This window comes from Rhinopithecus bieti, unplaced genomic scaffold (assembly GCF_001698545.2).
Source record: "Rhinopithecus bieti isolate Rb0 unplaced genomic scaffold, ASM169854v2 scaffold_18624, whole genome shotgun sequence".
Taxonomy (NCBI): domain Eukaryota; kingdom Metazoa; phylum Chordata; class Mammalia; order Primates; family Cercopithecidae; genus Rhinopithecus; species Rhinopithecus bieti.
Genome location: NW_016809607.1, coordinates 1896031 through 1909956, shown reverse-complemented (window position 1 = coordinate 1909956; position 13926 = coordinate 1896031). Strand labels below are relative to the sequence as shown.

The window sequence follows — 13926 nt, the reverse complement described above, 5'->3', positions numbered from 1 at the left end:
TTTTTTTTTTTTTTTTTAGATGGTGTCTTCTTCTGTCACCCAGGCTGGAGTACAACAGTGCGATCTCGGCTCACTGCAACCTCTACCTCCCAGGTTCAAGCAATTCTCCTGCCTCAGCCTCCCGAGTAACTGGGATTACAGGCACGTGCTACCACACCTGGCTAATTTTTGTATTTTTAGTAGTGGTAGGGTTTCACCATGTTGGCCACGCTGGTCTTGAACCTCCTGACATAAGGTGATCCACCCACCTCGGCCTCCCAAAGTGCTGGGATTACAGGCGTGAGCCACTGTGCCCAACCACTAGCATAATTTTATATGTTATTTATTTATTTTGAGGCAGGGTCTCACTCTGGCGACCGGACTGAAGTGAAGTGGCATGATCTCCCAGGCTCAAGTAATCCTTCCACCTAAGCCTCCTTAGTAGCTGGGACTACAAGAGCTTGGCTAATTTTTGTATTACAGCATAATTATTTAAATGAAAAAGGTACCTTTTTTGGCCGGGCACGGTGGCTCAAGCCTGTAATCCCAGCACTTTGGAAGGCTGAGATGGGCGGATCATGAGGTCAGGAGATCGAGACCATCCTGGCTAACATGGTGAAACCCCGTCTCTACTAAAAAAAAAATACAAAAAACTAGCTGGGTGAGGTGGCGGGCGCCTGTAATCCCAGCTACTCGGGAGGCTGAGGCAGGAGAATGGCCTAAACCCGGGAGGCGGAGCTTGCAGTGAGCTGAGATCTGGCCACTGCACTCCAGCCTGGGTGACAGAGCAAGACTCCGTCTCAAAAAAAAAAAGAAAAAGGTACCTTTTTCCAATACTTTCTAGAACTCAGAGTCAGTTGTTCTTTCCACTGCAATGTCACTTGACTGGGCTGTGTGTGGTGATTGTGTCTGCCTTCCCTAAAAATGGGTGAACTGAGCTACAGAGGCCGTATCATCAGCAGGAAGCCTGGCAGTTTAGGAGCTCAATAAATGGTTGATTTTTCATGTTTGAGACAGAGTCTTGCTCTGTGGCCCAGGCTGGAGTGCAGTGATGCAATCGTGACACACTGAATCCTAGACCTCCCAGACTTGAGTTAAGTTCTCCCACCTAAGCCTCACCAGTAGCCAGGACTACATGTGTGTGCTACCATGCTGGTTTTTTTTTTCTTTCTTTCTTTTTCAGTAGAGATGGGGTATCACTATGTTGCCCAGGCTGGTCTTGAATCCCTGGGCTCAAGCAGTCCTCCTGCCTTGGCTTCCCAAAATGCCGAGATTATAGGTGTGAGCCACTACGCCAGTCCCAGAGCTCAATAAATGATTCTCTTTTTTTTTTTTTTTTTAAGACAGGGTCTCACTTTGTCACCTGGGGTGGAGTGCAGTGATGTGATCTCAGCTCACTGCAGCCTCGACCTCCTGGGCTCAAGTGATCCTCCTGCCTCAGCCCCCCCAAGTAGCTGGGACTACAGGTGTGTGCCACCATAAGTAGCTAATTTTTTCTACAGACAGGGTTTCACCATGTTGGCCAGGCTGGTCTTGAACTTCTGAGCTCAAAAAGCTCAGCCTCCCAGTGCTAGGATTACAGGCAAAAGCCACCGCGCCCCACCAAATGATTCTTTAATAAAGGTGAAAGGAAACAGTCTGTGGCCAGGAGCAGTAGCTCACACCTGTAATTCCAACACTGTGGGAGGCCAAGGCAGGAGGATCACTTGAGGCCAGGAGTTCAAGACCAGTCTGAGAAACACAGTTAAAACCCTATCTCTACAAAAACAAAACAAAAGAAAAGGAGAGAGAGAGTGAGAGGGAGAGGAAGAAAAGAAAAAAAAAATTGCATACAAAAGCACCTCTTAAACCACAGAGGACTTACCAACAGTTAAAATAGATAGGTGGGGCTGGGGGGAAGCTGTGTTAATGCTGGGTCCCTGTAGCTGCATCCACAGATAAAAGTTGGTGCTGGAGAGGCAGCATGCAAAGCGAAAAGAAGGGACCGCTTCGAGTTCTAGACCCAACGCCTCCGGTAACCACCTTCACTTCTCTGGCTTCTGCTGGCTCATCGGTAAAATGAGGGGTGGTATTTTTATAGTTCTAACACGTTATAGTTCTAGGTGGCTGTTTCATGAAGCGCGAAGCGCTGCTCTCTAGCGGGTCACAAATGTAACTCGCAAGGCTGGGCTCGGCATTACGACTCTCGCGGGCAGGGACTGGCCATCTTGCTCGCTCCTGAGTTGCAAAATTGGCCTTCATGTATTGCTCAGTCAAGCACCACTACCAATATAAACGCCCTCCCCATACGACCCGGCTGGAGCAATGTTTACTTCTGTCCCTGCTTCCCCAGGGCGCCCACAGGTTCGGGTAGCCCGAGATCTTCGAACAAGAACTGCTAGTGGGTGTTACATTCCCAGGTGCCAAGAGTGATGGGTCTGACTTTTAACTGGAAGTCTAAAGAAGCGAGCACCCCCACCAATGTTAACCCTTGCCTGAAATCCAAAGTTAGGCCCTCTCCCTTTTCCCAGTGACCACCAAGCTCACCGCAGAGCGCAGCCTCCGCGGACCCGAGGACAGCCCTGCGCTCAGCCCGGAGCAGCAACCAGGTTAGCACCATTGCCGGCTGGCGGCCGCCGCGCTACTGACCACCTCCCGCTCCTCTTCCTCCTCCTGCTCCCGCCTCCGGGCGCGCTGCTCCAGGCTCTCCGGCGCCCTCCAGCCAGGCACCGGCCGAACCGGGTAGTGACGCAAGGTGTAATTACTGCTTTAAAACTTAAAGGCATTTGGAAAGAAAGTAAAGGTTATGCTTACTTTTTTTGCTTTTATTATTTTTTAGGAGACACAAAGTTTAAAAATAGAAAGCAGAAAATGTGACACATTATTTAAGATTTAAAGTAAATAAACTTTTCCAATTTACCTTAATAACATGATTTTCATACATTGGATTTGTTTAAAACAGACTGACTACATGGATAACTTTTCTAAGAATTGTTCTTAACTCTAATAGCTGGTTCAACTGATGTAGGCATTAAAATAAGGTCATATTGTCATCGTTCCTCCACGAACTGATGATATTTGACTATAGGTTTGTCAGGGTTACATCCAACTATTGTATAATATGTGTCAGTTTCCTATTGCTACCGTAACAAATTACCCCAAATTTACTAGCTTAAAACAACACAAGTTTATTATCTACAGTTCTGTAGATTAGAAGTCTCACTTGGCTAAAATCAAAGTGTCAGCAAGCCTGTGTTTCTTCTGAGCTCCAGAGTAGAATTTCTTGACTTGTCTTTTCTATCTTATAGTGGTTGCCTGCATTCCTTGGCTCTCATGGCCTCCTCCTCCATCTTCAAAGCCAACAGCTTTGAGCTTCAAATCCCTGATTCTGACTCCTGCTTCTGTTATCACATCTCCCTCTCTTCCTCTGACTCTGCTGCCTCTCTTTTATAAGGACCTTTACATTCAGACCACAGAGATAATCCATGATAATCTTCTCAACCCAAGACACTTAGTTTAATCACATCTTCGAAGTCCCTTTTGCCAGTTAAGGTAACATATTCACAAGTTTCAGGTTTGTAGAACACGAACATCTTTGGGGCAGGAGGTCATTATTAAGCCTACCACACAAAGTTTCTCATTATCTTATTTTTTATTTATTCTCAGGTTGGTTCCCAAGCATAATAAAAGCTATATTTAACTGCAAATAGATTTACAGTTAAAAATTAAAATATTTGGCCAGGTGCTGTGGCACCAACCTGTAGTCCCAGTTACCAGCAGGCTAAGGCAGGAGAGTACCTGAGCTCAGGAGTATGAGGCTATAGTGCACTATGATCAGCCTGGGTGACTTAGTGAGACCCCATCTCAAAAAAAAATTAAAATATTCATGTTTAAATGGCATTATTAAAGTGTCTGTCCAAGGAATCATTTCATTAAGCATTTTTAAAATTCAGTTATTAATAATTTAATAAGCTATAAGCCATTTCAGATTTCTAGACCAATGACATCATTTATAATTATTTTCCAAATAATTTGGAGCTTAATCATAGTCTCTGTGTAATTTACTTTGTGGATTCACTTTGAACTAAGATATCACTATATACTGTAGATTCATATAGTCTCTGTGACATCCCCATTCTAAATATACATCATAAATCACAGGTAGTATGAACACAAGATAGGGAAACAATGTACTTGGCCTCAGTGAATCATATTTAACCTGATTTCTGCTTTTGCAGGAGAAGTAATACTAAACACTTATTCTTTTAGGGCTCATGACTAATTATTATTTTAAAAATATTTTTACGTAGGACTTTTTTTCTGAGGAGACAAGTATGTCTTTCCATATATAGCACACTGCTAAACTTAGTTTATTTAAGAGTCCTTGCAGCAAAAAGATCTTGTCAAAAGAGATTCTTGATTGTTGTTCCTAGTGATCTTGATCATTGTGTCCAAGTTATTCCATCATTGTTAAAGAATAACTCAAGCAAGACTTAAAATGGGATAAGAGGGGGAGAAATAGGTTAACTTTTCTGAAAAAGATTTACTAGTGCTGAGTTGATATGAATCATTAATTCCCAAACAACTAATTTAATTTTTTGTTGTTACTCATGTGTTAGTGAAAGGCTATTGGAAAGAATTGGAAAGAAGACTTTTTTTTTTTTTTTTTTTGAGGCAGAGTCTCACTCCGTTGCCCAGGCTGGAGTACGCTGACACGATCTCAGCTCACTGCAACCTCTGGCTCCCAGTTCAAGCGATTCTCCTGCCTCAGCCTCCCCAGTAGCCACCACACCTGGCTAATTTTTATGTTTTTAGTAGAGACGGGGTTTCACCATGTTGGCCAGGCTGGTCTTGAACTCCTGATCTCAAGTGATCCACCCGCCTCGGCCTCTCAAAGTGCTGGGATTACAGGCATGAGCCACCACACCTGGCAGAAAGAAGACAATTTTTAAGAGACTTGGGATTTTCCCATTTTCTTTTATTTTGACCAATAAAGTCATTTCACACCCATTTCTTTTAAAATCAACTTTAAGTCCCCATATAATAGACTAACATAATAAAATGAAAAATTGGGAAATATATGGCCTTTCATGTGAGTCTGTTTTTTTAAGAATTTCTATCAAAACTTTAAATGAACATCTGTTGACTCCGCATTTCTACAGTGAATAGTTTATTTACTGAGAATATTTGCGTTAATAAGCAAAGACAAATGTACACTAACAAGAGACTGATGAAAAAATAGATACATTCATTCACAAGAGACTTAAGCAACTGGTCAAAAAAATGAGACTAATATGGCCCAGCACGGTAGTTCACGCCTGTAATCCCAGCACTTTGGGAGGCCGAGGCAGGCAGATCACCTGAGGTCAGGAGTTCAAGACCAGACTGGCGAACATGGTGAAACCCTGTCTCTACTAAAAATACAAAAATTAGCCGAGTGTGGCAGCACATGCCCATTGCCCCAGCTACTCGGGATGCTGAGGCAGGAGAATCGCTTGCACCCGGGAGGCAGAGGTTGCAGTGAGCCGAGATCGTGCCACTGTATTCTAGCCTGGGTGACAGAGCAAGACTCTGTCTCAAAAAAAAAAAAAAAAAATGAGGTTAATATGAAAATATGTCTGCCATATACTGTTAAGTGAAAAATTCAAGTAATAGAAGAGAATGTAGACTGTAATCTAAGCTGTGTTATCTTTTAGCATAAAGGCAGTCACATAAAAACATGGTACAAATGCATGGTGTACACACAAAGACAGTGCCTAAAACTATATATCAGAAAACAGCAAACAGAGGAGGAAATGGGAGTGTGGGAAGGAGGGGAGGAAGATGAGAAACTAGCAGGCATTACTTTGACAATAAAGAGTGTATCTTAAATATACTTGATATCTGGTTCAATTTGGTGTTTGATAAAAAGGAGCTGGGCGCAGTGGCTCACGCCTGTAATCCCAGAACTTCGGGAGGCCGAGGCAAATGTATTGCTTGAGGTCAGGAGTTCAAGACCAGCCTGGCCAACATGATGAAACCTTGTCTCTACTAAAATACAAAAAAAAAAAATTAGCTAGGCGTGGTGGCAGGCGTTTGTAATCCCAGCTACTAGGGAGGCTGAGGCAGAATTGCTTGAACCCAGGAGGTGGAGGTTGCAGTGAACCAAAACCATGCCACTGCACTCCAGCCTGGACAACAGAGAGAGAATCTGTCTCAAAAAAAGAAAAAAATGAAAAAAATACACTTGATAGAAATATAAGAGGAATATATATAGCCTACATCTTAACAAAGTATTCCACATATTTCCAAACAGAACATGACGGTAAATTTAAGATATTTAGCATTATTTGGAAAATACATGGTTAGATAATCTTAAGGTAATCTATATTTTATTTGATGTTTTCTTATAACGTCATTGTAATAGCACTAAAACATACTTACTGTACTAACATTTAAAAATAATTTCCTTTCTTTGACTAATCCATCAAGTACGTAAAATTTTTACATTCAATTAATGAAAAGATAAAATAGACATCGAATAAAAAACTTAAAGTTGTTTTACAAGAATTTTCTTTAATTTTAATGCCAAGTTTGAACAAAACAAAGGGTTGAAATCTCTGGGAGTTTTGCGTTATGCTAAGGCTACACTTCCACTGGAAATCAATATTGAAATTGTCGTTTCCCAAAATTTAAGTATTGTGCTGCGTAATTTGATAATTTCTAAATTTTTTCTTATGAAGCCAAATAACCCTAAAATTTTCATAATTCTATTCAAATCCCTTTAAAAATCAATCATAAAAAACTTGGGTTTTCCAAGCATATAATACATTTTAAAAAAATCTTTTTACAGTGACACAATTAAGATGCAAAAATGTATTTAGATTTACTCAAGTTTGCTTGTTCTTAATTCCTCCAAGTTCTAGATCAAATTCAATGATAAAATATATGAAAGCTTTTGATTTATGAAGTAGACACTTTTGCCTTCAAAATTACACCACACAACCTATTCTTATTTGAGGAATATTTTCTTTTTCCCTAGGGAAAAAAATTATCCTAACCCCCCAAATGATAGTGTACCTCTATACCTATAACAGCACCTGGCATATCTGTGCTCAATTATATTTGTTAAATGAATGGTCCTTGTAAGTACGATATAAGCAAATACCAACCTTCTTTGCCAAATTCTCCACAGGTAAATACTGTTATAAAAAAAGAGTTTTTAAAGCAAAATTTAGTATTTAAAATTTTAACTCTGGTATCTTCTGATTTCTACGCCAATAGTCTTATCCTTAAAGCCACATCTGTCCCTTGGCTGAAGAGTTGTGAAAGATCAGGAGACTTTTAGAACCTATCCATAACCACTGTTGGCATTTGCAATATCCATGATTCAAACAAAATATTTTCAAACCAACTACTTTTACTAAACATGCACTGTGCTGGCCACTTTAATAGATAACTGGGCTTTGAGGAGGTATAGGTGTATTTGAAGAAATGTACCATCTAGTTAGGAAGAGAGGACAGGTAAGACAACAGCAATGGCGAAGAAAAGCACAGTAATATATGACGAATGTTAGACGTGACTTTAAGAGTCCAGAGGAGGGGGCCGGGCGCGGTGGCTCAAGCCTGTAATCCCAGCACTTTGGGAGGCCGAGACGGGCGGATCACGAGGTCAGGAGATCGAGACCATCCTGGCTAACACGGTGAAACCCCGTCTCTACTAAAAAAATACAAAAAACTAGCCGGGCGACGTGGCGGGCGCCTGTAGTCCCAGCTACTCGGGAGGCTGAGGCGGGAGAAGGGCGTAAACCCGGGAGGCAAGCTTGCAGTGAGCTGAGATCCGGCCACTGCACTCCAGCCTGGGCGACAAAGCGAGACTCTGTCTCAAAAAAAAAAAAAAAAAAAAAAAGAGTCCAGAGGAGGGTAACGGAGGGAAATCGGAGTTTGTTTCAGAAGGCGCCCAGCAACAAGTGGAACTTAAGCCGGACTCCTGGAACATCCGAGGTGCGCACGCTGGCCCAGGATCCCAATAAATTGCTAGTCGGTAGCTATTACTGTAAGATTACCAGGGACTCTCCGGGCTCTGAGGACATGCAGAACGCAGGCGCCACGCAAGCCGGCCCCGCCCTTCCACCCCTCCCCGCGCTCCCAGGCCCGGCGCGCGCCGCCTGGAACCTTCCCGGGCCAGGCTGGGGGTGGGCGGACGAGGCCCCACCTCTGCCGGGCGCCTGGCGGGCGCGCAGGCGCAGTCTCCCCAGGTTGTAGACTCGGCGGCCCGAACGGGCGGGGTGAGTTGGGGACGCGGAGCTGTGGTCGCAGCGGCTGTGTGGTCGCCGCAGTTTCTCGGTCTTCGCTTCGGCGACCTTGACTCCCTTGTGGGTGGGCGAGGCTGGAAGAGAGGCTCCCCACCCCCCTCGGCTTCCCGATCCCTGGGGGCGCCGGGCGGTCACCCAGGGCCGTGTGAGCTCAGCTCTGCCGGCTTCGGGTCCCTGCGGCTGCGGGAGAAGCCCTAGGCGTCAGGGCTGGCGAGGGGCCGCTTGGGAGGCGCCCGAGTCCCCTGGTGACCTGGGCGTGCGGTGGCCCCACACCCTTCCGTCCGCCTCCTCGCGGCGCATTTCTCTTCACATCCTCGGAGTGTGTGTGTTGGTGACCGGAGGAAGCGTGTCTAACCCCGACTTTCTGGAAGCGTCGTGTATTAGGAGCTCCGGAGCCGGACTGCTTGGGTCCGCATCTCCATCCACCACTTACTGGCTCTGGGACCTTTGCAAGTCAACCTCTCTTTCTCAGTTTCAAGTGTAAAATGCGGGAAAATAATAGCAACTTACCTCCTAAGGTGGCTGTGAGGGTTGAGTGGGTTAATATCTGTGAAGTGCTTAGAACTGAGCGTGATACACAGCAAACCATAAGATGCTGCTCATCTTTTTGACCTTGGTATATAAAAGGAGATAGTGTTTTTTTCTTCTCTTTCCAACCCCCATAAATAATTGCCCAAGAGTGGGAAAAAAGGACTTTTCTTAAGGATATGGGCTTTTGCATAGCCTGTTTAAAACAGCTTTCTAAACAACTTGGTTGCACATCCTACTTTAGAGAAAAGACAGGTGTTAAGTGATGGTGAAGTTGAAAACTGTAAAGTTTATTGTTTGGAAAACCGCATGAGAAAAATGGCCAGAACATATTTGTGCTAAAAAGAGTTAACATAGCAGGCCTGAGACTGCTATCTTTAGAAAGGACTGCTTGCAATGTTGGTGCTTGTTTGGCATCTGGGAACTTAGATTTTTGGGTTTGTGCTGAACAGTTACGTTTTACGCCGAAATTACCAGCTTCTGTAAAAATCCGGGACACCAAGTCTCTGATGGGCTTCCCTGCGCGGAAGCATTGCATACGTGTTGCTGTATTTTCATTGGTTGAGGAAGGGTGTGTTTTGTTTGACCCCTCTTGGGAGGGAGACCACATAAGGAGCCTACACGTGATTCCTTCAGACTCCACTTGTGTCTTTTTCTATTGTGATGAGCCTGTATATCCATACTGCATTGTGTAATAAATGTCAGCCATGAATACAATTATATGTTGAGTCCCGTGCATCCTATCAAAACTCTAAATGTGGGGGAGATCACGGAGATCCAGAGCCACAGTTATGTAAATTTGTATAAAGGTAAGGGATGTAAGTGCAGTTTTGTTACAGGATCTCTTTCCTAGTGGTACTGGGCTTTTAGTGTAACCATCACCTGAATAATGTACATTGTTTCCATTAAGTAATTTCTCATTCCTCACCCCACTCCCATCCTTCCCAGTCTCCAGTGCCCAGACACAATTTTGATGATGTAAAGTATTGGAAGCTCTAATAATTGGACTTTTAAATTTGTCCTTTTGCCTTAAATGGAAATTGGAAAACTGCAGATACATGATTGCCGAATCCTGGGTTACTGTACCAAATGATTCTGTCTGTTTAGACATATTACATATAGCAGAAAAATCATCAGAAATTGCCTCTACATTACCAAGTTAAGTTTGAGTCAGTGTTTTTGAAAAAAGGCACAGGTTGCTTACAGTATGTAGGTCAAATGCCTGGTTTTGTTTATTATTTTGCTAGCATTATCTGTGTTAATGCTCATCTTTATCAAGAGCTTATCTGTATCACGGCGGGAAAATATAACCAGTTTCTCATAGACCATTTTCTCTGTATTTTATTAGTTATACCTATCTCTTTTCAGGACATCAAATTTAAATTGATGGAGGTAGGTTTGTAAATTTGGGAATAGAAAGATCAAATTTGCCATCTGCTTATGTCTCTCTTCCCTTAGTGAACGACTAGATCAGTTTTTGATAAGTTAGTGGGGAGATGGAGGGGTTAGAGGTTTAAGGAAAGTGAAGAAGATTTGAAGTGGCTTTGTGGATAGTATGTAGGTTTACCAGAAGGTGTAGTGAGTAATAATGGACCTAGTCTCCTTTCTTAAGAGACTTTCTCCCAACATGGAGAAAATGATTAATTGGGTTCATCTAGGATTGGGTTCTGCCAGAGAGGTGATGTCGTCCTTAAGGCTCTGCACAAGTATTCCAGTTCACCTCTTTTTGGGTACATGTAATGTTGCACTCTTTGTACATGGGCAACCCCTCTCCATGTCTACTTGAAGTTAAATGTGCCATGTGACTTGCTTTAGGAAGCAGCTCTCCATTAGCCATTTCCGCTTCTCCCTACCCTTCTGTAAGGGTCATGGAAGGACTTGAGATGCAGCCTCTTGTCAGCCTGGACACTATAGGAAATTATGAGTGGCTGATCAGGCAAGCTGGAAGAACTGGGAAGTTACGATCAGAGAAGGGGATACGTAAATTAGTGATTTTATAAGGTGGAACTGGAGGGGAGAGAAGATGAGGAAGTTTGGAGGGAGAAGGTAGAGATGAAGTGCTCAAGGAACTCAGAGGCTTTTTACATGGTCCTAACCCCGAAGCCCTTAATTTATTGCAACTTAGTTCAGTAGTGATGACCGTTGGACTTAATGGTAAACTTGAAAGCTCCCTTATTGTGAAATATGGAATGAATAAATCAAGGTTTGGAATTTAGTACTGAATTGAAAGATTCATTACTTTGATCATTGAAAAGTAAGTCAGCAACCATGAAAATTGCAATGTTGCTTAGCTACCAGGCAGGAGAGTAATAGGTAGGCTAAGCTACTCTAACAGAGACTCCAAAATATAGTGGTTTTAAAAAATGCTTAGCTTGTATCTAAAATCTTTTATAATTAACTGAATTTTTAAGAAATGTAAGGGATAGAGGTAAATAATACCATGAAGAAAGAGACAAATGCAATGTGAGACATTATACAACTTTGCTGTTGAAAGAGTATTCTGTGGGCCCCCAGCAGTGGCTTCAGTTTTAAGCTTTTTAGATAGGTAGAATCTCAGGTCTTGTGCCAGACTTGTTCAATCAGAACTTTCATTTTAACAAGACCCTCAAGGTGACTCATGCACTGGCCTGATCTCTTTAAAAAGCTAAAGTCTTAGGCAAGTAAAAGGTTGAAGAACTGTTCTGTTAATAGATTAAAAGATACTAAAGAGACACAACCAATATAAAGTGCAAACCTTGATAGGATCTTTTTCAAAAAACCAGCTATAGAAGACAATTTAGGGCCAAATAAGGAAATTAGAATATGATGGAAAATGAGATGATATTAGAAAATTATTAATTTTCTTAGATATGATTACATTGTTATATAGGAGACTGTACTTATTTTTAAGAGATACATGCTGAAGTATTTAGGGATGAACTGTCAAGATCTGTACAACTTTCAAACAGTTCAACAACAACAAATATATATATATAATGCACACATATGTGTCTCTGTATACACACATATTGATATTTAGATAAAAACAAACATAGCAAATTGTTAATAGGTGTGGAATTGGTGGGGCACCATGCTTCATACCTGTAATCCCAGCAGTTTGGGAAGCCAAGGCATGTGGATTGCTTGAGCCGAGGAGTTCAAGACCAGCCTGGGCAACATGGGGAAATCCCATCTCTACTAAAAAATACAAAAAAATTATCTGGACGTGGTGGTGTGCACTTGTAGTCCCAGCTATTTGGGAGGCTGAGGTGGGAGAATCACCTGAGCCTGGGGAGGTCAAGGCTGCGGTGAGCTGAAATCAGGCCACTGCACTCCAGCCTGGGCAATTGGAGTGAGACTCTGTCTCAAAAAAATAATAGCCGGGCGCAGTGGCTCATGCCTGTAATCCCAGCGCTTTGGGAGGCGGAGGTGGGTGAATCACGAGGTCAGGAGATCCAGACCATTCTGGCTAACAGGGTGAAACCCCGTCTCTACTAAAAATACAAAAAAAATTAGCCAGGCCTGGTGGCATGCGCCAAGCGTAATCCCAGCTACTCTAGGGAGGCTGAGGCAGGAGAATTGCTTGAACCCAGGAGGTGGAGGTTGCAGTAAGCCGAGATCTGTCTCTAAAATAATAATAATAATTAATAAATGTGGAATCTAAATAGTATATGAGTGTTCATTATACTGTTCTTTTAACTTTTGTAGATGTTTAAAATTTTTCATCATAAAAAGCTAGAGTGAACCCCCCCCAGAATGTGGTAGCTTAAAAAGATAGAAATTGGCCAGGCGTGGTCTCATGGCTGTAATCCCAGCACTTTGGGAGGCCGAGGCGGGCGGATCACGAGGTCAGGAGATGGAGACCATTTGGCTAACACGGTGAAACCCCGCCTCTACTAAATATACAAAAAAAAAAAAAAATTAGCCGGGCGAGGTGGCGGGCGCCCGTAGTCCAGCCTGTGGTCCCAGCTACTCGGGAGGCTGAGGCAGGAGAATGGCGTGAACCTGGGAGGCGGAGCTTGCAGTGAGCCGAGATTGCGCCACCGCACTCCAGCCTGGGTGACAGAGCGAGACTCCGTCTCAAAAAAAAAAAAAAAAAAGATAGAAATTTAATTTTCTCTTAATATTCTGGTGCTAGTCGTACAGCACAGGTAGAGTGACTTTACTGTGCTTGGCTTACAGCTTCCATTTTTGATCCAGTATGGCTCATCCAGCTCCTACTATTTACTTGCTAGCAGAAGGGAGGAAAGGGTGAAGAGAACTCATTATCCAGAAGCAACGCTTACTCCGTTGATGAAAACTTTAGTTTTGATCATTCACCTGGACGTCTTATATTTAGGGGCTGTGTCTTGGTTCAGCCCGCTATAGCAAATTATTATAGGCTGGGTGGTTTAAACAACACAGACTTATATCTCACAGTACGGGGAGCGGGGAAGTCCAGGGTCAAGGTGCTGGCAAATCTAGTATCTGGTGAGGGCCTTCTTCCTGGTTTATAGATGGCCATCTTCGCCATCTTCTCTGTATATCCTCATGTGGATACAAAGGTAGCTTTTATTATAAGAGGCCAGTCTCATTCATGAGGGCTCCACCTACATGACCTAATTACCTCGCAAAGGCTTCACCTTCAAGTACCATCGCTTTGGCGATTAGATGTCAACATATGAATTTGGGGTGGGGACACAAACATTTAGTCCGTAACAGTATAGTTGGCAAAAGCCAGTGGAATATATCATGTGTATACTGATTTAACAAAGATTTATTTCATTTCAACTGATGTTCCCTTCTTCTTCCTCTGTTAATATCCCAGACCGGTTAAAATTGAAGTCATTTCAATTTTGATATGCATTACATAAAATATAAAATTTTAATTTTGAAGACTCAAATGTATGAATTTTTTTCCCTCAGTCCCTTCAGTAAATAACAGATGCGGGTGAAAGATCCAAGTAAAGCTTTACCTGAGAAAGCCAAAAGAAGTAAAAGGCCTACTGTACCTCATGAAGAAGACTCTTCAGATGATATTGCTGGTAAATTGTGATATTTGGCATCCCAAATAGTGTTGAGAAGAAATAACAATGCAGTTGACCCTCAACAACATGGGTTTGAATTCTGAGGATCAACTTGTACATGAATTTTTTTTTTTTTTTTTTTTTTTTTTTTTTTTTTTTTT

General features: G+C 42.7%; 2 protein-coding genes across 2 annotated transcripts in view; one reads left to right on the top strand and one right to left on the bottom strand.

The window, feature by feature from the left end:
* LOC108540687 (thiosulfate sulfurtransferase like domain containing 3) overlaps positions 1–2731 on the bottom strand; it is a 50198-nt gene extending 47467 nt beyond the window's left edge. Inside the window, exon 1 of the mRNA XM_017889831.1 lies at positions 2506–2731. Coding sequence (XP_017745320.1) covers positions 2506–2578 — 73 coding nt within the window. The 5' untranslated portion in view covers positions 2579–2731. The remainder of the gene's footprint in view (positions 1–2505) is intronic.
* A 5322-nt stretch (positions 2732–8053) lies between these two features.
* USP45 (ubiquitin specific peptidase 45) overlaps positions 8054–13926 on the top strand; it is a 79705-nt gene continuing 73832 nt past the window's right edge. The window contains 2 exon segments of the mRNA XM_017889827.1: positions 8054–8225; positions 13665–13783. Of these exon segments, the coding sequence (XP_017745316.1) occupies positions 13684–13783 (100 nt within the window). The 5' untranslated portion in view covers positions 8054–8225; positions 13665–13683.